Below are 22,928 nucleotides of genomic sequence, written 5' to 3' on the forward strand. Positions count from 1 at the left end.
AGCGGTATCGTTTTCGTTTAACTTTCAGTTCACTTTTCCGCAACATGAAGTCCATTTCATTGAAAAGGTATATAAACATAAACTGTCAAAAAGACAGGTAAGTTCAATTAAATTATCTTGAGATATAGACTAAACACATTGTGATGTTGACGACAGTGTAACATCTGTATGTGAACATTAATGTAACATAATAAAATAATACACAATGGAAGGAACCAGCTAATCAAGTCTCTTAATATTTATTAGCCTCAGGTTTTTCATTTGAGTAAAAGGAAAACTTTTTCTTCCTAATTCATCAGTCTTTCTGTGGAATCTACACGTTGTATCACAGATATCACTAAAAGGACCTGATTGTTGGAATCAATGCTTGCAGGCTAATGTCTCTGCACTAAACTGGTCAACATGTTGGTATGTCTTTCAGGTGTGACATGTGAGGGACACATAATAACCAAAATAACAGTCATAACAAGGTGCGTGTGACTGTAACACGGTTACTGATATTTCCTAATTCGTTGTAAATTCACCAGATGTATGAGCAGGTTTAGTTTTATTTCTGTGCTTGGTTTTTGGTTTCTTTTTAGATACTCAGAACTGTGCCACACAATGGTGAAATAAGCAAGAAAAGGTTGAACCACATGTTAAATAAGGTTTCCACATTAGATCAATCGGTTTTATGAAAGCGATGATGGAAAAATGTGTTCAGCTGTGCGCCGCAACAATTGTGTCATTACTGTAGAAGTTTGGGGAACACCTCCGCGATGGTCCAATGAGTCAAAGCCGGCTGTGGGGGCGGGTGTCCCCTTTATGACCAGTTTCATCAGGGATCTCCCTGCGCTGCAGCCTCCGGCACCAACGCACACGTCCACGATGTTTCCATCGAGACATTTCGATGTGGCGAGGGCTGGTTTGATAAAGAGAGAATCAAACCGCTTCTCGTCTGTAGTGTTCCACTTCCTGGAAAACGGGTTTGTAAACACACGCCGTAAATGTCAGCAGCCCATGATTTATGTCCCTGCCGGTTGGAACACTCACCAACATCGCAAGAAGTGACATAATTGTTTGGTTGAAAAATGTTGCCTTTTTTTTTTTTTTTTTTTTTAAACAGTTCAACTTTAAAGCTTAGTTCTTGGATAAGTGATTCCAGGTCCCTTTTTTCCTTTACTTTTCTTTAGTAGTAAGTGTAAGACATGTCTTGGTGTCTTCCTGATCAACCAATTTCCATTACATTCCCTTGAGACATCACAAGTCCCAGCTTCATTCCCAGGAGGAATAATGTCCGTCTTCGGCCCGTCCCTGTCTCTGGGGAGGTAGCTGGCGTGTGTTTTTCTAAGTGTCTGCTGTGCCGGCTGCTGGCATCATACTGGTTCTGGCCAGGCTGTGGTCTCTCGCCTCCCCGTACTCTGCTTCCGCCTGCGGTGTGGCGGGCCTCCTTCCTGTGTGTGTGTCAGTGGCAGTTTGGCCTGATTTATAGGCCCCTGATCCACGGCGTTTTGGACCCCACCTCCGCTGCTGGAATGGCTATTCCGTGTGTCGGCGGTGGCTCCACCTGGGTGGTTCTCCACTGATGGGGGTCAGATGTGGTCCTGCTCACAAGCTCCAGGAGCTCAGGGGAACGTAACCTGCAGACCGTCTGGAGAGAAAGTGCTTTCAGAAAATGTGGTTCCAGGCTGAGGAGGTTTTACTTTTATTTAAAGCAACAAGCGCTTGCAATATAACGGTAGCCGATATTTGGTAACTTTCCTTTTGAAATATTCTTTATCTTGATTGAAACCCAACATTAAAACAAAATACATTGAAGTTCAGCTTTTACTAGAAAGAGTTCAACTTGTGAATATTATATCTCACCTGCAGAGAATTTCTTCAAATGGGGCGCAAATGGCCAACTTGTATCGAGGATGAACTGGTCCCATTTCACAGGTCAAAGGTCAAGGGCACTTTGACCTTCAAGTTTCTCTCATTCTCATGAATATTGCCGCAGCAAATATCAAATTTTGGACAAATGTCCACCCAAACTCAGGACTGAACTGGTTAGTATTTGTTTCATGGGTCACTCCAGTCATAAAACGCGTGTTGTGGTCTTAACGCTAATTAAGATCAAACCTTTATTAGCCCCAGAGTATAGAAAACATATAGTGAAAACTTAAAAGTATAATAAATTAAGTAAATCTTCAAAGATCAGCAATAGTTGAAAATAATATAGATTGAGTGGTTATGCCTGTTATTTTACATATGAGGTGGGGGATATAATAAATAATTATAATGTGTGTATTGATATCGCAAATGAATACATGTATGATCTCATATTGGGGGGGGGGGGGACTTTTAATAACTATTATGCTTTTATAACGAGTTTTGGATAAATTTGCAATATGACCGTTAACTTCCTCATGCTCTCGCAATGCCGTCCCTCCATTTTACGCACCGACGCGCCGCCCCTCGCAGTCCCCCCTCCTCTGCGCGGCTCCCGCCGAGCCTCCGCTGTTTAAATGGGCCAAGTTGAGAAGCGGCGGAGAGTGCAAATCTTGTTTGGTCGGGGTCTGTGAACTTCAGCGTGACTCCAACGACATACACAGGGGTTAAAAAACAACTCTTTGCAAACTTCCAACTGTATTAATGCCGAGCAAATACTACTTAAGAATATTGAGCCCGGTATGTTTGGCTTGTGGTTCTGGTTAACGATACATGCCACTCATTGTTTTGAGGAACAGTAGAAATGTATCATCAGTTTTTATTTTTATTGTCTTCACCGTCGTTGAATTTGGTTTTTGGCCACATGTAAACTCCCCATAACCGAATCCACGTGCTTGTTTTCGAAGACGGCACATTCGACTACAAATGTCGCATCCACTCGTTAAATATATATACGTTTAAAAAAAAAAATCTCCAGGCTACTTTTGATTTCCCCAAAGGCAAAAAGAAGAAGAACAAAAAAAAAGACGCGCCGCCTGCGATTGGTGACGGTCACCACAGGTAACACAATGTCCGGCGCGCAGGGCTCACCATGTCAGGTATTAACACACCGAGTGTGATTAAATGTGGGAGGTGGAAGCTGCGAGGCTGGCAGAGAGCGCTGCCGCCGCTGCGAGCTGGAAACTACTGAATGGGAATCTATCCGGCAACCTCACCAGACCGCTGTCTCACGGCGACGCGGGGTCTCTGCGTAAAACCAAGCGGCGCGTCTCCAAGTCTGGCTCAGCCCCACTCGCAGCCGGAGAGGACGCTGAAGTTGGATCGGGCGAGCAGCTCCTCACTTGTTACCGGCGCTCGGCACCCGCGAACATGCCCGCGATCAAGAAGGAGCGGCTGGACGGGGACGACATGGCGCTGACCGCGTTCAACCGGTCTGAATACCTGGCCCCTTTAAATGCCGCCGCCATGCCCGTGGTGACCCCGCACCCGCCGCCCTACGACCACATTTTCGCCCATCACCGCGCGTACTTGGGGCTCCACGACTCGGCGCTGCACCACCAGCACCTCCACCACCACACGGACGACTTGATGCTGGAGAGGTTCTCCTCCATCCCCGACTTTCAGCCCTTCTTCGACAACGGGGAGCCGTGCATCGAGGTGGAGTGCGGCGAAAACAAGGCTTTGCTTTATATCAACAAATTGTGTCAAGGCAGTAAGGGACCCTCGATCAAATACAGGGGCGAGTGGCTCACCCCCAACGAGTTCCAGTTTGTCAGTGGACGCGAGACCGCCAAGGACTGGAAACGCAGTATTAGACACAAAGGTAAGGACAGCCGTCGCCGTTCTCACGGCTCGTTTTTTTGTAGAACTTTTTTTCGGGCGCTGCTTATTGCGGACACAAAGTTGGGTTGCCGGGTTTCGGAGTGAAAGGGTTCCAGCGGTCGGTGCGCATGGTGACAGATCCTCCGCGGCTCGGACACAAGAGTTTTGGCCAAACCGGGCGCTTGGTTGAGGCTGCGCCGTGACCGAGGTGACACGTTAGACGAATAGACTTTGATGCGCGATAGTTGAGATGTGATTTACTTCATTATTGGATGAATCGTCCCGGTTGGTGCTGCGGCACTTTTACGCATCGCATGCCATGTTCCAGTATCCTGTATTTTTAAATTAACGCGTTAGTTTGTCAACTCAGCGACACTGTTTTGGATACATGTGAAGACGTGTTTTTCCGCAAACATTTCCATTTCTCAACTAAATATTTGGCTCATCTGTTTATCTGCGTTTATCCATGGAGGGGTTCTGTGGGTGTAACCTTGACAGCAGTAGTGATACTGTTCCGTTACTCTTATGTGTGGACATTTGCACATTATTTTTAAACCATAATTCCGCATGGTGCGCGCTGCTCACCCCCCCCCCCCCCCCCCCCCCTCGCCGCAAACCCACGCGCACACAAGGTTACTCAGGCAGAACTGACACGCGTTAAGACGTGTTGGGGGAGGGTGTCGCCCCCAGGTCAAAGATGGTAGCCTAATAGTTTAATGCACCGATTCCTATAGACAGATGACAGTAGGCTGCTGTCTCTCTGGCTCACTACACTACGACCGAGGCAAAGAACTCAACTTCAGGACCGAAAAGTTGAGGCATAACTAGACACCTTCAGAGAACATGTGACTTTTGAGTCCCGACAGTGTGGGATGAAGAAAAGGGGCCATTCTCAAGCGAGTTGATTGCCTGTCATGGAGGAGATGAGTTTGCTGGCTGTGGTTGATATTTACTCTTTTCTTCTTTGTTTTTCCAGGGAAAAGTCTCAAGACTCTCATGTCCAAAGGAATCTTACAGGTGCACCCGCCGATCTGTGATTGTCCAGGTTGTCGAATTTCATCTCCAGTGGTAAGAACATTGTATTGGTGTTACATGTGTGTACTTGTAGGGTTGATTTGTTTAGCTGTGTGGGAAACGAGTTTTAAAGTAACGTTGGGGACGACGTCTTTGTTCTGGATATTCATCACATAGAACATGGAAGAAATAATCAAGAATTTGCCTCATCGTTGGAGGATGCGAATGTCTTGTTTTGACTTGGCTGTGATGAATACCATAATAGTCTTTTTAATCTGTACTGTTTTTTCCTAAATGGCCCACATTTCCTATTCATTTAGAATAAGTTAAGAGGCGTACTTCATTCCTCTACGTGTTTGTGTTGTGTCACCCAGCTTTACGTACAAGTAACAGTGGGTGAGTGTGGATCGGAGCGCTGTCTTTGTCTGTAACCTTGGTGATCAAGACCCTAACGGGCACACACGCCAACTTTGATGGTAATCTTTCTCAGCATGAATATCAAATCCACTTTCAGCCTTTCACTGACGCTGAGTATCAAACCGCCTTTTAATCCGGAGCCATTGAGCCGCCCGGTGTGGCCGTTTGACGTTAGGCGCCGTTGGTCGGACTCTTCTGTCCCGTCGTATCCCGTTTCCTCACCTGGCGGCTGAACTTTTGTTTGCCTAGTGCGCCCTCCCCCCCCCGTCCGCGGGTCCCCGGGCCAGGGGCACAATGCCAAACCCTGCAGGCCTCGCAGGTGTGTCACGATTACAGCATCGCCTCCCTGTTTGTTTGTGTGTCAGCTTTGAGGGAGCGCGCCGCCGGCTCACCGTCGCTAAATCTGTTCACACAGGTGTGAGCGTGCACGTGCCTCCCGCGGGCGCGTGTGCTCTTATCGCCACGGAGCGCATCTGTCGTCGCTCCCAAGCACTAATCTTGAGGGAAGGGTGTAAGAGGCTTAGCGAGCTACTGAGCGTGGCTACTGCTGATTATTGTGGGCGAGGCACGCAAGGCGAAGGCGGTTTAGATAAGCCGGAGGTGTTTGAGTGATACAGGTAAACTGGTGACATTTCTCACAGCCACAGATGAAGACCTGCACCCTGACACACGCGGGGTTCCGCCGTCTGAGGGGAGGGAGGCTGTTAAACCAGCAGCTTGCATAGGTCTCCATTTTTTTACTGGAGGATTCGAGCGTGTTCGCTGAAGTTCAGGTTCATCGCAGATATCAAAGCGATTAGATTTTGGCTGCGGCTCCTGCAGCTGAGCTTCAATTACAGCTGTTACAGTAAAACTTAGTTATTTATTGACGTAAGCAGCGGTAGGAGAGCTTCAAGGTTGTTGTTGTTGTTGTAGCTCTCTCTCCCTTTCCTTGTCTGGGGCCGAAGCCCGTAGACTTACCCACCAAGTGAATACCAACATGACACTTTTGTATACGCGCGCGCGCGCGCACACACACACACACACACACACACACACACACACACACACACACACACACACACACACACACACACACACACACACACACACACACACACACACACACACAGGCTAAGTATGTTGGCAGCGAGGCGCTGAGGGTTAGGCGGAGGAGGGGGAGGGGGGGTTGGGGGCGGCAGAGGGGATTGTGTGGCCTGCACTGGCGTCTCCCTCTCTCCCCCGTGACTTCCCCTCAGGGCAGCCAGCACTCCCCCACTGATGAGCTCTCTCTCTCTCTCTCTCTCTCTCTCTCTCACTACCCCCTATATGCCGGCCTGCTTACACAAATCACCTCATGCAGTCATTGATTCTGAAAGTTTGATGGCTGAACTTTGAGTGATCCTGTTTCGCTGTAGGCCCGACGAAAGTGATCATGAAAAAGCAAAGCCGCTGATGGGAAGACTTCTCACCTGCCTCCTCCGAGCTCGTGGAAGTTAATGAGCTGCGTTGACCCCCGCTCGAGCTGTTTATAACGGAGTACAATTTAATGTGCCGATGACGCTGTTTATCCACTCTTATTGGCATGTGGATAACTACCTTTCGAAGCTATTAACCATGTTATGTGATAATCAAGTGCTTAAATGAGTTCTCAACTTAAACTGTTATCTAAGTGGCCCATTGGAATTGTTAGCTGTGGCGTATTTTGTGTGTTTTGGACCGGATGTCATTCTTTTGCACGAAAGAATACTCAATCTCGTATGTACTTTTTTGGTCTCGGCTCTGTATGTACACACTGTACATATGTGTTGCTTTGTTTCTGTGTCGCAATACGTGCATGCCGGTGATTATTCGTACACCCTCAACGGCTGGCTTGACTTGCCTGCTTGCTGTGTGTGTGCGCATGTGTGTGCTCGTGCGCGCGTCTCCTCCCGGGAGAGCTGGGCTTCCTCTGCTCTGTTATTTCAGCGGAACCGGCGGAGGCCGGGAGGAAATTACACTCCCCTCCTCCGGCTCGTAAAGACCTCTTTCAATCAAGGGCTCCTCTTGCAAAGTGGAATGAAATACACACACACACACACCCATACACAGACACACAAAGACACCCATATACACAATTCTTGCACAAAAGTATTTTCTATCATATTTTCTTCATTTTCATTTTAGTTTTCATGATGTTCATGTCTACCCCGTCTCTCGCCCGACTGGGCTTGGATTGACCCCTGCCCCCTCGCGACCCTGTATGAGGGATGAGCGGCGGCGGTGATGACTGACTGACATTTTCATGATGCCACTTCCAATGGTGTTAATGGGGAAAAAGAGAATTAAAATCAAAGTGCAAAATATTTATGGAAATAACAGAAGTTGAGCGGTTATGGGATTTGTTGAGTTGTCTTTCTAGATGAACTACCTACTGTACACTGCTTCTGTGTTGTGTATTTGTGCTTGCATGTGTGTTGCTGAGGTTATGTTGCTATGGTAACACTGGAAGCGGTCGTTGGCCCAGAAGTGCACAGAACTGTGCTCAGGTTGAGTACGTTTATGCATTTCTGCGTCTGTTTTTGAGTATTGGACACATTTGAGATGATATAAAATGATTATATAAAAACGCTAATGTTATGTGCACTGTAATGTTGCTTATAAAGATTAAGACAAATTGGAATATATTGGAATATAAAAAAAACTCACTAGCCAAAACTCTTGCAGTCTAGCTTGTCGTTCTATCCATGAATAACTCCATTAAAATAAACAGTTCAACAAGCCTTTAGCCGCTAGTGTCTATCAGCAAATGTCAGAACTCCATGTGTCTGCCTGTGTACATGAGCTTCTTCTTAAAGTGTCGCTCTCTATATGAGTGGATGTGTGTGTGTGTTTGGGTGCAGGTGCGTGTTAACAGGCAGCTAAATTAAGTTGGAGCATCTGTCTATTGGCTAAATGCGGCTTATCACCACAAAGCCAAAAGCAATATTTCTAAAACCCCTCCTCCTAACATCTTGTGTGTCTGTGTGTGTGTGTGTGTGTGTGTGTGTGTAACTGTAGGTCGCCATGGGATTTCCTGATAGTTAAATGCGTGTTCCGTCACATCAGGCCTTTGCAGACAGTGATGTTCTGTCGTATGTGTACTCGTACGTTGATAAGTACACTGGTTCACTACATTTTATGTGTGGTTTATTGGCGATATGTAGGTGTATTACAATTCTGAATGTGTTGATCGTCATATTTTGGATGTATGATGTGTATTTAAACCGTGGTAAACATATATAGCTTCCACCCTTAGTGTGTTGTTTTTGTCTGATACTAATGAGCTAAAAAGTCTGCACGAGAACAATTGAAGACTCATAAAGGGTACTTTTTAAAATGCTAGCATTAGTGAGGGTATTCTCAGTTTATCTTTGCTTTCCTTCCCCGGCGTAATTCATGCTCATTGTTCAAGTTGTGTATATGTTTGTGTATTTATGTTTCATAGATTGAGCCCTGATACATGTTAGACCGTACTTTGTACAACGTGCTAGTGGATTCAAAGAAGCTGTCTCAAGATTGTTGATCTTTTATGTGTCATACTAGTTATTGTCAGGATCAAATTGGGGCCCACGCAGGAGAACAGATGAGTTGAATTTACCAACCACGACCTCCACTTCCCCCGTGTTTGTCTGGGGGGAGGGTGGGGGGGGGACGGCTCAGTCGTTACCTGTCCATGAAGCGCTCCTGGGGAGGCGTCGGTGGGCCTCCCCAAACACAGCGAGACGAAGGGAGGAGGGAACAAGAGGGAAATGGGAGAGACAGAGGCGCGCTGCCACGCTTGACTGCACCGCCACTGACCTCCCAGCGCCGCCCGAGCAGCCCCCCCTCCTTCCTCCTCTCCGCCGCCACTCGCTCTCTGTGCACCGCCCTCCCCCCCACACACACTACCCCCTCCCCCCCAACCGCCCTGTGCCGCTCCACTGGGCTGCAACTGCCCGCTCTGCTCAGCGCGCGGGGGCCGAGGGTGCAGGAGTGTGTGTGTGTGTGTGTGTGTGTGTGTGTGTGTGTGTGTGTGTGTGTGTTTGGGGGGGGGGTTTAGTTGGGGTACTTGGTCGCATGCCTGTCTGCCCTACAGTGCTTTCTCAGTTTTCTTCCCCCTGTCTCTCACACAGCCTTGAACTGAATTTATTTTGTGTGCAAAGTGCGAAGTAAATTTGCAGTTAAAGGATTTTTACTTGATAATGTTCATTCTCGGTCTCAAGGCAAATTTATTGTGGTGGCGCTTTGTTCCTTGTGCAATATGTAAAGTATAATGTGCATATGGCTGCATGTGAAACCACTCAGGCGGTGCTGCGATATAAAAGAAATGATACACATCTACCGCCGCCGGAATTCTTCAAAGAATTTGACTGAACATATAAAAGCTAAGCGCTGCAGTGCGTTTTAGTTACAGGTGACCCATAGTAACATGGCACAAGACGCCCTGCACACAAAATGACCACTTTTAGGTTCTGAGTCACACTTGTTGATGTACCAAATGTTTAAGAAGATATAGTCTGTGTGTGTGTGTGTGTGTGTTTCTGAGAATATTGAACAGTATACTTTCTGAATGATGATGGTGGCTGTTCTAAAATGTTTGTGTGTTTTGGTAAGTGTGTGTTTGTGGTGGAAGAATGTGTTTATTCCTATACCCCCTGTAAATAGATATGCACGTTATATTCTAATGATAGTCTGTCTCTAATTACATAACAGCATTTTATTCACACCCGTTCGTGATACTTCCTGACCTGGCAGATATTGCGGTAAATGTGTTTTGGCGGATTATTAATTTGATTACAGCCAGATATGGCAGATTTAAGGCGTTCCGCTTTTCTTCGGCCTACACAGTATTGTGTGCCTTTGTCTGATTTTGTTCAGTGTTTTGAAGCTGAAAATGCACCAGCAAGGTCACAAAGGGCAGCGGATGCAAATGGGTGTTTATATAAACAAACATTGTAATAGATGGTAGTGAAGCAAAAGAAAACTGCTAAACTATTTTGGGATTATTCATATTATAACAACTATCTCAAGTAAAACATCTTGTATAAAGGCGCACGGTAAATTTAATCAAAGCAAAAAATAAACCCAGTCTCTCTGTCCTTGTTGTCCAGTTGAAACTTTTCTACCGGCGACTACAAATCCTCAGACATGCTTTGAAGCACATAATTTACACAACACAACTGTATTATTGGGCTGCTGAGTAAATCTGGTTACTACGAACCACGTAAACACTATAATTGATCTATTGCTCTAACCTGATTATCCACAGTAATCAGGTTTGCATACCGAGCGATCTCCATTTGACAAGTAGTAGCTAATCACCTTCTATGGGTGCACCTGTGAAGAGTTCAGCGCGCGAGTCAGAGGTGAGGAGACCGAACCAAGTGACGATGCGAGTCGCGTGAAGAACTTGATCTCAGGCGCGCGCAGGTCGCTTTGGCCTTGTTACGTGAGCACGGTAATGACTGCTTCGTCCCCCTCCGCCTCCCTCCTCGCGCTCATTCTTATTTTCTCTCGCTCCTTCTCTGTCGTCTGCTCGTCCCCCCTCCCCCCTTTCCCCCTAGTGTGCTCGCGCCAAGTCGGCCCGCCATCCCGCCTACACACACACACACACACACACACACACACACACACACACACACACACACACACACACACACACACACACACACACACACACGCTGCGAGGTAACGGCAGACAGGCGCGTGACTCATTAGGCATTCGTCCCCCGGGGAGATGGCTGGGGGGGCGCGTGCGAGGGAGAGAGAGCGCCGCAGCTGCAGGAATGTCACGGGCGGCTACCGCTGTGTTTGCGCGCGTGTGTGTGTGTGTGTGTGTTTGCATGTGTGTGCGCGCGTGTGTTTGTGTTCGCACGCTCGCTAATGCTCGTTGGAGCCAGCGGCAGGGCGCTGCACCTTTCAGGAAAGACGCAGAGAAGGAAGAGGAGGAAAAAAACACCTATTAGTCCGCTTTTTCCACCAAGAGCTCATTTGAAAGTCTGAAATAAATTTTAAAAGAAAACACTAATTTCCTTTTAATTCCTGCTTGAAATTAACGCCTTTGCTGGCCAACATGTAGCCCTTGAAATTATCCAGTATCGTTTTTCAGGACAAAATCGTTTTGCTGTTTTTAAAAGCAAAACCGTACCATTGAATAGCATGAAAGCATTCATTACGCCAACCTAATGACTAAAAGAGGCGTATATTGCTGTTCAAACACATTGCCCGGCATCGTTAATCACCAGATTGCTTTTATTCAAAATATGAGCCCTTTATTACCCATGTCTACCCCAAAGAATATATGCAGATTATGTCCCTCGAAAGACCATATTAAAGCGGTCTACGTCTCAGGCCTTTTCTCAAAACCATTTTCATAGGATTTAGTCAACCCAGATTAGTGTATCCAGTGCTTCAGTCTTCAATCCAACAGCATTCCGTGCCATCCTGTATGATAAGGTAATTTAATTTAAACTTCCAGTGTACAGAACATTCAGTGGATCAGTGTATTGCGTGAATATACGATGGGACGTGTTTCTGAATGTTTTTCGTGGCGGCCTTGTTGGTCAGTTTGTCCCGGTGCAGACGCATCGATAGGTACGTGCGTCGTCTTTTGGCTGTAAATGTGACGTCCAGATATATTTCTTGGCCGCCAGACTGCCAGAACGCGCGGGAGGTGATATTCATAGAGGTGCTTTTAGTGGGACGTTTATGAGAGACTTTTTTCCATGGCCGAAAAGGAGGTTGACCACACACAGTAAGGTTGCCTCAGCTCCAGTGCGCATGCTTGCGCGTGCGAGCGTGCCCGTACGTGCCTGAGCGCTCAGGCGCCCTTCCTCTGAGCGCCCTACGTGGGCTGCCAGGGGTGTGTTTTGCTTCGTGTTTTGTTTCGGAGAGCCCTCCCCCGTGCTGCGGAAGTGTTGCCGGAAGCAGTGGGAGCTCACCCCCGGTTCTGCGTCAGTGCCACTAAAGAAAGGATTGGGGCTTTCCGGGAGGAGGGAGGCGGTGTGGGGGGCGGCGGTGGGGGGCGGGGGGGGGCTGTCAGCCTGGGTACGTCACGGCCATGTGGGTGGTTGTCTGCACGCTCGCACACACTCGCTTCAGTCACGACTGGTCCATGAGGCAAACTATTCTTGTATACAGGGTTTTGCTGGCATGCTCCAAGTAAAATCCCCTGCTTTAGTTTGGAGGGGAACTCTAAGGAACAGCAACAGGTGTGTGTGTGTGTGTGTGTGTGTGTGTGTAGGTAGTGATAGTGTGTATGTGCCGTTTTATGTTTCCCTGACAATGTGAAGAGCGTCGTGCTTGAGTGTGCCTGACGGATGAAACGGCGGCGTTGTTCTGATGCGATGTCACGCTCTGGTCTCCTCACTCGGCCGCGTCCGGTTGGAGCTCCGGCGGTAACGTCCTGCAGCAGCGCCTTGTGGGAAAGTAACATAAGTATTAGAAAGGGATCCACTGTCCTTTTAAACGCTGCAGCAGAACTTAGAAAGCTCAGCGGCAAAAGGAGGGAAAACCTTTTTTTTTTCTGGCAGAGGCACGATAAAAAAAATAAAGGAGAGAAATGTGCAGAACTCTGTGACCTGCTCATCCTAGGGGATGTTTTCATCTTTCTCTTTCTTCCACCCCCCCCACACTCCTTTTAATGTCTGCCATTTGAGAGACTCCAGAGGGGCTGCACCTGTTTGCCTCTTGGCTAGGAGCCCCCACATCCCTGCTCCTGCCCCCGCCTGCCACTCATGCCGCCGCACTTCCTGGGATGGAAGGGGTGAGGGAGGGAGGGAGGGAGTGGGGTTGCGTGTGGTGGAAGGGATAGCTGGAGGGCTTAAAGGCGTACGGGAGGAAGAGATGTAAGCACAGAGAGGAGAGAGGGGGGGATGTAGTTTCAAATGTAAGTCCACTCCACACCGGGCAGGCCTTACTTCTGTGCAGCTTTCTCTCTCTCTCTCATGTTTGGATTTGAATATTGGTGTTTTCTCTCACCCACTCTCACCCGTTTGAGTCCACATCTGCTCGTTCCCTCTCTTCTCTGTTAACTTTTTCTCCTTCCCTTGCTCCAATTTCCTCCCCCGGCTCAATCTCTCCCTTCTTCATCTTGTGTCTCCACTCCTCTGCTTGGCGCTCCCTCTCCTATCTTCTGTAATAGGACCGTGTTAATCGGCAGTGACCTCTTCAGGTCACATTAAAGGTCGCCCAGCTTCGCTGCCTAATGCCCCCAAGGCACCTCTCTCCTCTTTGTCCTTTCTGTTCTCAGCTTTCTCCTGGCTGCTCGGGAGCAAAATTAACCAACTGACTTTTCTCCACTTCACTTTGGTTTTAGAGTAAAACCAAAAGTATGAAATACGGATTCATGTGGAAAATCCTTTTTTTTTTTTTTTTTTATTACATTGAAGTCTTGATTTGTCCTGTTTACATTTCCAGAGAACGCAATGTGCCGCTATAGAAAAAGGCTCTTTCAAATGGAGAAATGCTTTGTCACTAATACATATATATTATATTACATATATATTAGTCACTAATACTTTGAGGTTATACAAAAATGCTTTTTGCTGAAGTCTCCCTCTGCCGTGTGCCTTTCCGTGCAGAACCGAGGACGCTTGGCAGAGAAACGCACCATCCCCCTTCCCCCCAACCGGGTGCCCAAGAAGGAGCTGGCCTCCATCTTCAGCAGCGACGACAGTGAAGGCAGCGATCGAGCCAGTGGGGATCATACCCACATCAAACAAGAGGACGAGTTGCATTACAGTATCATGAGAAAGAGGTGAGGCCCCTGGGAACAAGGCGTGTTTAATGTTTGGGTCCCATGCCAGTATTTGGCCAGACACCAGTTTATATCCTAGACCGCTTAAATGTCTTTTTTAAACGGTCTGCTTCTTCAAAATAATACGAAACACTCTTTCCTCGCATGACAGGTCTCAAAAAGACTGAATATCTTTTTGAACACCTTTGTTCCTGTTTCTGTGTGTGTTCAGTGAACACTGATGCATGTTGCAATTGCGTTGGCTTTTATGGTGCCTGAAATGTGTGCGTTGTGTAGTAAAATAGCCACAGGAAGAAATGACAATGCTAGTCGCCTATTTAGTCAAAAAGTACTCAGCGCAATAATTCCCGTTTTGTCCAATTTTTTTTTTCCCCCCAAAGCAGGACCTTTTTTTTGACACTTCAGAAGTCACTAAAAGATATTTTTGGGATAATTTAGAGGTGTCGGGGACTCATTTTGAGTTGTGCAGATGAAGCGTGTTTCAAAAATAAACGTACAGCTTGTGATTTTGGACGACTTACGGAACGGTGCGTCCTCCAACGTGCTAATTGGTTCGTTGGTTTGCGTTCGTTGCCCCCACCGAGTCTCCATGTGTCTGTCTTGACACGAGTCTGTCTCGAGTCTGCTTCATTGCATATCGTGCTGTGCCGTATAAACATTTGAACATGTTTAGGAAATGGCTAGCGTTGGCGTGACAGACTAAAATGAATAGAGATATTATAATATTGCCTCAATATTCATTTGTAAAACCAAACCCTGCATTTGAGTGTGCATCAGTAAATGGCTGTTTGATCACAATGGATGAGGAAGAGTTCTCAGGCGTTGCAGTAGTGAGTTTGTCATAAAAATGTGAACTGCATTTAACTAAAGGCCAAAAATAGTAGTAGTTTTGAGAGGCGGCGCTCCCTCTTTCTGATGGCGTGCAAGCTGCTTCGCTACAAATCGGAAAATATAAGAATTCCCCAAAAAATGAATTTTCTCTCTTTACAATCGTTACTTTGATCCATTTTAAGTGACAGGAATTGAGACATTTTCAAAAATTGCATAAGCATCACATGGATTTGTGATAACTTGGTTTGTACATGGCAGACCACGGACAGATATGATGCAGAAGCTGTTCATTGATTAACCAGAGAAAGTCCCCAGCTGCATTATGAGCAGCTTGTGCAACCTCATTACAGACGGGGCGTTTTTTTTTTTTATGTCTTGAGACTTGGCGTGTGACACGGCGGACAGCACAGCAACTGTGAAGCTTTAAATGGATCTGCTAACCTCATTTGCAGGGCTTCCCCTCCCCCTGACACTTGTGCCCCTGGCGTGTTAAGATGATAATGAATTTAAAGAACACTTATGACTAATATGTCAGGCTTTTACCCTTTTGAAAGGCGACGGACTCGCTGGAGCCGCAGCTCCGGTCTGTCCTGGGCATCCGTCTCGGCCCTGCTTTATCCCCCCCCCATGCGCGAGTCTGGACGAACGGGATAATGGGATGTCCAATCACGGAAATGTGATTTCTATTGACCGCAGCTTCGTAAGTGAGTCGTAGAAGGGTCTTAACAAATTGGATTTGGCCAACGGATGTGAAAAATACAGGGCGTCTGTATGGATGTGTGAGTGTAACTGCGCTGTCTCATCCACACATCGTCGAGGCTGGCGGCAGCACAGAAATTGCCCTTTAATCTACATGGGCCCGTCAAAGCAGCAATCAGCATAATTCTTCAGCATATATAATTAGATATAAATATATGTATATGATGTTAGCTGTGCAGTAGATTGTTTGGTTGGGTCGGGGCGCTGGTTTTGCATTAAGAGGATCGGTCTGTCCGTGTCAACAAGTGCTGCTTCCGTTGCACGTTATTCTCATCCGGACGTCCTCTCAAGTTCATTACACACCGGCCCACCTTCTTAATTAACCAGATTAATGCTAATATTTGCTGGCTTTACAGAAAATTAGTTTACACGGTGCTCCATAGACCTGCGGTTGTCCTGCAGAACAAGCATCTACAGACTGAAATACTGCCATCTCACGGAGCCAAACCCATTATAATTGTTATCAAAATAACTTGTGCACAGAAGCTGCTTGGGGTGTCAGAACCAAAGTTTAATGGGGCTCCTGTGAAACCCAACAACGGAAATGTGAAAACTGTCTAGTTTTGTTATCACTTTTTGGGGTATTTCCCTGGTGTCAGTGCTGCAGATTGATTGCATCGGACTTTCATTAACACTCATATATGGATTCATCTCGGGGACTAAATATTTCATACGAGCTGCTGTCTTACTCAAGGGAAAGCATTACTTCAGTGTTGGTTCCAGTTGGCCGTAGATGAATAGGCTTTGATTGAAAAGTGCTGACTGCGTCTGGGTAATTGTCGGCAACCCGCATGGATTTTAAGGACATCTGTCTTTCAACTTTTGCCTCATAGAAAGATAAAGAAATCCACCATGCCCAGTTTTAGCATTCACCAAAACCGTCAAAGCAGTTTTTCAGTTTTTAAGTTGGTCACTTCCTCCGCTTCCTCCTACAAAAGCCGCGACATAGAATGACTGTCGACGGCAAACGCTGATGAACCCACATGGATGGTCCATCTCGTCCTGTGCTCTTGCAATTGGAAGGGAGTGAAGATGATTGAAACAAGCAACATACAGAATTCCACAAAACCTACTAACAACCCATCTCATCATTCTGTGTCTTAAGCAGAATGGAGTCTTTGTGGGCGTAATTTTGATGGACGCGGTTACACCCGTGAATAGTTGTCCGCTTGATTGCTTTACTTTAGTTTTACCCCAGTTAAAAGTTAAGGGTGAGCTTTGGTGCTCATTGAGAGAGAGGAACCACGGTGGGTCTGCTGCAGGTTTTCATGCTGATTGGAGGCTGATTTGTGAAATTAGAAGCAGCCGGAAGCTTAAATCCATAAAAATTAAACGGAATCTGATATTACTACTTAGCATCCCAGTGTTTTTCTAGTTTCACTTTACAGTCCATCTATCAGTGTGAAAATCTCTACTTTCAGGGAGCAGCATTGCATCCCATTTGTTAATAGTGCTCTGTACTTGCTAGCTGTGCAATAACATGCAAATACCTCAGAGAAAGAAAGGCCGCGATGCTCAGTTAGCTGCTGTTGCGTTTGACATTTTGTCCTCTGGCTTTATTGAACAACTGTGTCATTGCCTTGTGCCAGTCGGAGGTCAGGGGCAGTGTGAAATGACTGGAAATGACCCTCCCCTCCCCTAAAGCACTAATTAGTGAGCTCGGAGGTTTTATAGCTTGCTAGCGAAGCTTTCCGCTTCAAGACTTTTTGGTGGCGTTTACACGGGCGGGAACCATGGCAACAGAGTCACAGCAGTTTAGTAGTTGATTGGGCGTTGGCCAGCAGCTGACATTCGTTGTTTCCACGCGGGGAGCTAACAGACAAAACCCTGCTCTATCCAATCAACTAGAGGATGGTCAGCACAGTAATCCGTGGTTTGTCTTAGATATGGCAAAATAATAAGGATGAGAAAATCACCAGTCAAACCGGCAGCGCGTGCGAGGCTGATTGCAGGGGAACTTAAATGCAACATGGCAAACTTACCGAATTCTATTTCTATTGTACTTTTCTTTCCTCCCTTGGCTGCCTTATCGACTCATGTCAGCCTGTACAGCAGAAGAACAACAAGGAGAAGTGAAGCTTGGCTACTCTTAGTTATTTATGTATCTATTTCTCTATTTATTCATTACCCTCCTCTGCTTGCAGGGTTCCCAGTTGCCTTTCGATCCAGCTGTGAGCCGCATGACAATTGTGTTTCCGTTGCTTGTAGGAATCAGACAAAGCGTAAACCGTGTACGGAAAAGATTAATAATCCTTCAAGCTTTTAGGTATTTCCTAAATAAAATACTTTTTTATTAGGATTTCATTCCCGTCGGAGAAACTTGATTCCTTCTTTTTGTCAGCACTTCTCAGCACCATATTTTTGTGGTTGATGACTATTACATATTGCCTGGTACTATTTGAATGTCGCTGTGGGCCGACTGTGCAGGTTGGAGTTGGCTCCGTGTTTGTGCTGATGTCTTCAGAGCAGACGAGGGTACATTGTAAACCTGCGAGCACCAGATGTTACACAGCGCTTGCGACCTGTCTCTCTCTTTTCTCTCTCTTTCTCTCGCTCTCCCTCCCCCCTCCTCCACCTTCACCTCCCTGCTGTCTGTCTGTCAGCACTTTCCCAGTGGTGGTGTGAGACATGGCGTCAGGGTGCCTGGTCTGCCAGCTTCTGCCAGCTCACACTGTGACCTCAAGCGCCGCCACCTCAGCGCCGCGTGCCAAGGCCACAGCAGGCCGCCACTGGGCATTTATACCGAGGCGACAGCCTTTGCCAGAAGAACAGGGTTTTTTTTCATGTTGTTTGAACTATTTTGCAAAGAAACTGCAAAAGTAGAAGTAGAGCCCAACCTCTTTTTAACAAAAAAAAATCAAATCAATATTTGTTTCTTTTAAATGTTTTGAAGTAATACATGATTTATAAATTATTTAAACGTGATTCAGATACATTATTATTGTCTGAAATATATTGACAATCACACTTCCAAGCATTGAAGGCTTGTTCTGATAGTTAGCCATTTGCCTTCTTTGATCCGAATCCTAGAGCAGTTCCATTTAGAAGTTTAGACAACATATTCACTCTAATCAAATTTTACTTGAAAAAGGGCTTAACACATCTATTCCCCGAGCTCAGTTTATTAAAAATGGATTGTTTTGCCATCGCTACATAAACTATTCTTTTAATAATTGATAAGAAATTGATGGAGAATTAACCGCTAACCCTCGTAGGTGTCTGATAAGTTGCACAGGTTTTGGGGCGTCGTCTCAGTAAAACGGGTGTAAAGCATGACAGACGTTGAGGATTTTCACTTATTGATGATTCTCAGTATCTTCCCAGTGTCTCGTTCTGCGTGCCTCTTGCTGGAGATGAGAGGTGCGGCCCTGACCGGTTTAGGGATGAGCTGAGGATGAGATGATTGGCGTGCACCTGGCCGATAAGACGGCTCGTGTCCTCCTTTGGTATCACGCTGGACTGCCACAAAATATCCCCCACGCCGCCCCCATCCTCATCTCCATCCTCTCCGCCGCCCCCGTCCTTCCCTGCTAACCCCCGGCCTTAGGAGCTCCTTAGGGAGCGCTGACTCAGGTGACTGGGTTTTAAAATACGTCTACCCCACCCCCCACCTCCTGCCCTCATCTTCCAAGGCTTGAGAGTGACCTTGCCTCCACCCAGAGAAAGAGGGGGTGGAGGGGTTGAGGGAGGGCAGAGGTGGGCAGGGATAGGGCCAGGACCTCATTAGCCCGAGCCGAGGCGGGACGGCTCAGGAAAAAGTGTGCTAATCACCCGCGACTAACAATGTCCTTGCCGTTCGTGGCTTAGAGCGGCTACTTTGCCGCCGGGATAACAACCCCATCACCTCTCTGAGAAGTTCACGATGGCATTATCGTGATCACTTTAAATGACGGACAGAGGGTGGTGTTCGCAGCTAGCCGGTTGATGGATTCGGCTGCAGTTTCTTACAGTGGATAGAGTGGAACTGCAGTGTGTGTGATGTGTGCTGTGTTGTCACCACGTGACACAGATGCATTATTACATGACTTGCATCTCATTTTGTTTTTGTAAAAACTAAAAACATTGGCATCGCTTCTAATTTGAGTAAGTTCCACTCTAGAAACACAAAGTCACAGCCCAATCAAGCGTCTCCTTGCTTAGCAACAGGTAGTAGATTAGTCGTAGATTGTTTTGTCTGAGTCATTGGTTCTCTATGACTGAAAGGTGACCGGGGAAGCCAGCATTAAGGCCCTCCAGGCTTTCCTCCATCTTTTCTGTTAGCGTGTGGAAAACAGCTTAGTAACCGACAGCCTGACATTACAGCAGGAGCCTGTAATCATGGGACTGTAAAAACCCAAATCCAGCAGCCGCAAATGGTGTGGCCTCGTCATAGTGGTGGCAGCTAAGAACCCTTCACCGCTTCTGTCCCATAAACTGGGCTCGCTGTGTCATACCAGACCCCCATCGGAGATGATTCTGCGTTCAATAAAGTTGCTGGTTAAGCCTTGAAACAAAGTTCCCACTGACACGAGAGGATGCTGATACCAACTGAATTAAATTTCTGGTTCATTTGGGCTTCGGGATGTTCCTCTATGTGGTAAACAGTAAATTATATTTAGACACCCGAAACATATTCAACCCTGTATCTCTCCTACCACACAAGCTGTTTGCTATTACACTGTAACTTCACAGTTGCTGCACGGCTGCCATTCTGTATGCTTTCCATCCATTTGTAACCAGGATGGTAGTCAGATTACAATAAAATACCTCCATGACACAGTTGTTAGAGTCCACTGGTGTGGATGGAGGTAAGGAAGGCGGCTGGTGAAGCCTTCGTGAGGGCAGAGTGGCTCTTCCTGCTCTTTGTTTTGGTGATGAAGAACAGGAGACTCTTGGATGGACAGTTTTGTTGTGAAGGACCCCGGGTTGAAGTGCAGGCATGACAGTAGATAAGAAGACCAGAGCAGTGTCATGTAACAAAGGTTCATTGCTTCATGGATGCATGGATTATTCAATTGCCATTTATCTCTAAAACAACAGTCGGCGGCCTAAGTTAAAAAGAGCAAAGTCCGATTTTACGCTGCAAGTGAATATGTTCGTTAATACATCTTGGAGTGGAAGGTGAGCGGGGATGAGACCCAAAAGTGCTGGGTGCGGTAGTCTGTCAGAGTGTATTACACACCTCAGCGCTGATAGGACAGCCACTTGTAGCTGCTGAGTCTGTGGCTAGGTATGCATTTTAGAAAGTTTAGACTGTGCTGTCTGGATGGAGGATTTTTGTGGTAAATAGTGCCCGGAATGAGTATGAATTTATGCGCTGCTGATCTATCGCACACTGGTTTTGACTGCATTGTTGAATTAAGGTTGTTTGGGGCTGCTTTTAAGTGTGTTTATCCTCCCTTCTGTGTGTGTGTGTGTGTGTGTGTGTGTGTTACAGTCGTGACAGTGACCTCTCTACAATCATCTCCAACCTGCACCACACCAGACAGCACGGCATGCCCGAGGGCCAGTCAGCCTCCGACCACAACACCAGTACCGGACACACAGGTAGGACCCCCAGTGATGCTGCATGTGTGTTTAAAGGTTCGCCGGCATGTGGTCTTTTTTTGTTCTCTGCCTCTCTATTTTCATTTCCATTTAGACTGAAGATATGCCTTCCCTTTACATCTCCTCGTGTAAACATTTCATTATCCACTTCATTTACCCTAATTTGTTTGATTTGGGGGAATTTAACATAAGCGTATTACTCATTTCTGGGGGTCGCTCTCAATTTGATCACTTAATGGTCTTCCCACATTCTCTGCCACAATGCAGGATTTTTGTTAAACCCCCTGTTTTAAATTACTTCTGAATAAATACCATTGTTTGCCATTAATCCCATTTCTTACGAGCAGAGGAACCATGGTGTGCACATGCTAAGAGCTTTTCTGACGGCTTACATAGAGAACACAGACAGCCTTTAATCACAGCTATTTGTTAAGTAGCTTGCATGAGGGTATTGTTTCGCCTTCAAAGACATATGTTTGTAAAATCGCCTTGTGTTTAAGGATATTTTCAAGACAAATGTTCTTGTCGTGTACCTTATTTGAACAAGGTAAAATGCTTGCTTTAATTGCATATTTTATAATCCTCATACTTGACAATATGACAGATACAAAACAGATTTGAGCTAATATTTGAGTCATATTTAGGGTCTGAGTTTTGTGGATGATTATCAGCTTTGTCTCAACAAATGGCTAAAAATAGGCTCTTGTATAATTTCTTATTTAAAATGTGTGTCTAATTGTCTTTTCTCAACGCTCAACCTGAGGAAATCAGTTTCAAAACAATTAGAAAAAATATTATCACTATAATAGGTTATGTATTCTAATATTTGCTGACTTTTGCAAACAGGAAGCATGAAAAATACTGATCATTAATAAGAAAAACAGATTTGTTGTAAAGATCCCCTCATATTGTCCAAATGTTTTTTTGAAATTCACCCCTAATTAAATCAGTAAAGACCATACCTGGCTCCAATGTCGCCCCGGGATTCAACCTGTCCCTTATTATAACATTAGCCACAGGCACGGCGAGGACCATATTCAGTCCAGACCCGACACCTCCGTACCAACCCTATGTGCGCTCAGCTGCTCCGTCTGCCAGATTAATTGTCCATACGGTGCCTGTGATATCAGCCGAGGTGGGTGGAGGGTGGAGGGTATCAGACTGCTCAACAGCCGACCCCGCCAGTGTCTTAAACCCCGGGTTTGTGAAGGATTTCCACCCAAATACCTTCCTAATCAGCCACTGAACGTAATGGGGAATAAGAGCCCTGCGTAGTTATTGTAATGGCGGAAGACACAAGGGGATAGAGGTGGGTGGGTGGGTGGGGGTTGATGGAGGAAAAGGGGAGCACAGTGTGGCCAACGCTAAGGGGGTGTGCGACCCTAAAATCTCTGCATTTGAGCACCAAAGGGAGAATTAACAGGCTGCCTAAGCTGCTCGCAGCGCGTCTGTAAACAAGGCCAATCCGATCAGCCACTGGCTCCAACCCTGTCTGCCAGTGAAATTAGACGCACACACGTTCACAAACGCCCAATTACACACAAATAACACATAGTTATGCAGACGTGTGCCAACGCAAAAATCACCAAAGGTTTAAATTTGCATCCAAATAAAGGTGGGTGTAATGTGCCTGAAGTTTAAGAGCGGGGGATTATTTAACTTTGAGATAAATTAGACAGTAAACGCACAAGATTGTGTTTACTCTGTTCTGTCAGTCACTTCACCTCCACGAGTCGTTCTATAAACTGTGGAGAAAATGTGAGAGAAAGATAGGAGGGAAATTAAGGATAACCTAAAGGGAAATTCTGCAACGGAGGCTGAGATGCATTGATAGAGGAAACATTTGGGGAGAGAGAGAGAAATGGAGAGCGAGAGAGAGAGAGATGAATGCGGTGGTGGTATCAGGGGAGGG

General features: G+C 46.4%; 1 protein-coding gene and 1 long non-coding RNA gene across 6 annotated transcripts in view; one reads left to right on the top strand and one right to left on the bottom strand.

The window, feature by feature from the left end:
• Positions 1 to 223: 223 nt before the first annotated feature.
• LOC120828706 (uncharacterized) lies at positions 224 to 2,052 on the bottom strand. Its single transcript, XR_005713575.2, has 2 exons — positions 1,846 to 2,052; positions 224 to 1,630 (listed from the first exon to the last, which is right to left on the bottom strand). It is a non-coding gene; the product is annotated as an uncharacterized LOC120828706 (long non-coding RNA).
• Positions 2,047 to 22,928, top strand: part of samd11 (sterile alpha motif domain containing 11) — a 44,104-nt gene continuing 23,222 nt past the window's right edge. For all 5 annotated transcript variants that reach the window (XM_040192214.2, XM_040192216.2, XM_078093086.1 and 2 more), the window contains exons 1-4: positions 2,047 to 3,733; positions 4,709 to 4,800; positions 13,725 to 13,900; positions 20,907 to 21,016. In XM_040192214.2, the coding sequence (XP_040048148.1) occupies positions 3,034 to 3,733; positions 4,709 to 4,800; positions 13,725 to 13,900; positions 20,907 to 21,016 (1,078 nt within the window). In that variant the 5' untranslated portion in view covers positions 2,047 to 3,033. The remainder of the gene's footprint in view (positions 3,734 to 4,708; positions 4,801 to 13,724; positions 13,901 to 20,906; positions 21,017 to 22,928) is intronic.

This window comes from Gasterosteus aculeatus, chromosome 2 (genome assembly GCF_964276395.1).
Source record: "Gasterosteus aculeatus chromosome 2, fGasAcu3.hap1.1, whole genome shotgun sequence".
In the NCBI taxonomy this organism is placed as follows: Eukaryota; Metazoa; Chordata; class Actinopteri; order Perciformes; family Gasterosteidae; genus Gasterosteus; species Gasterosteus aculeatus.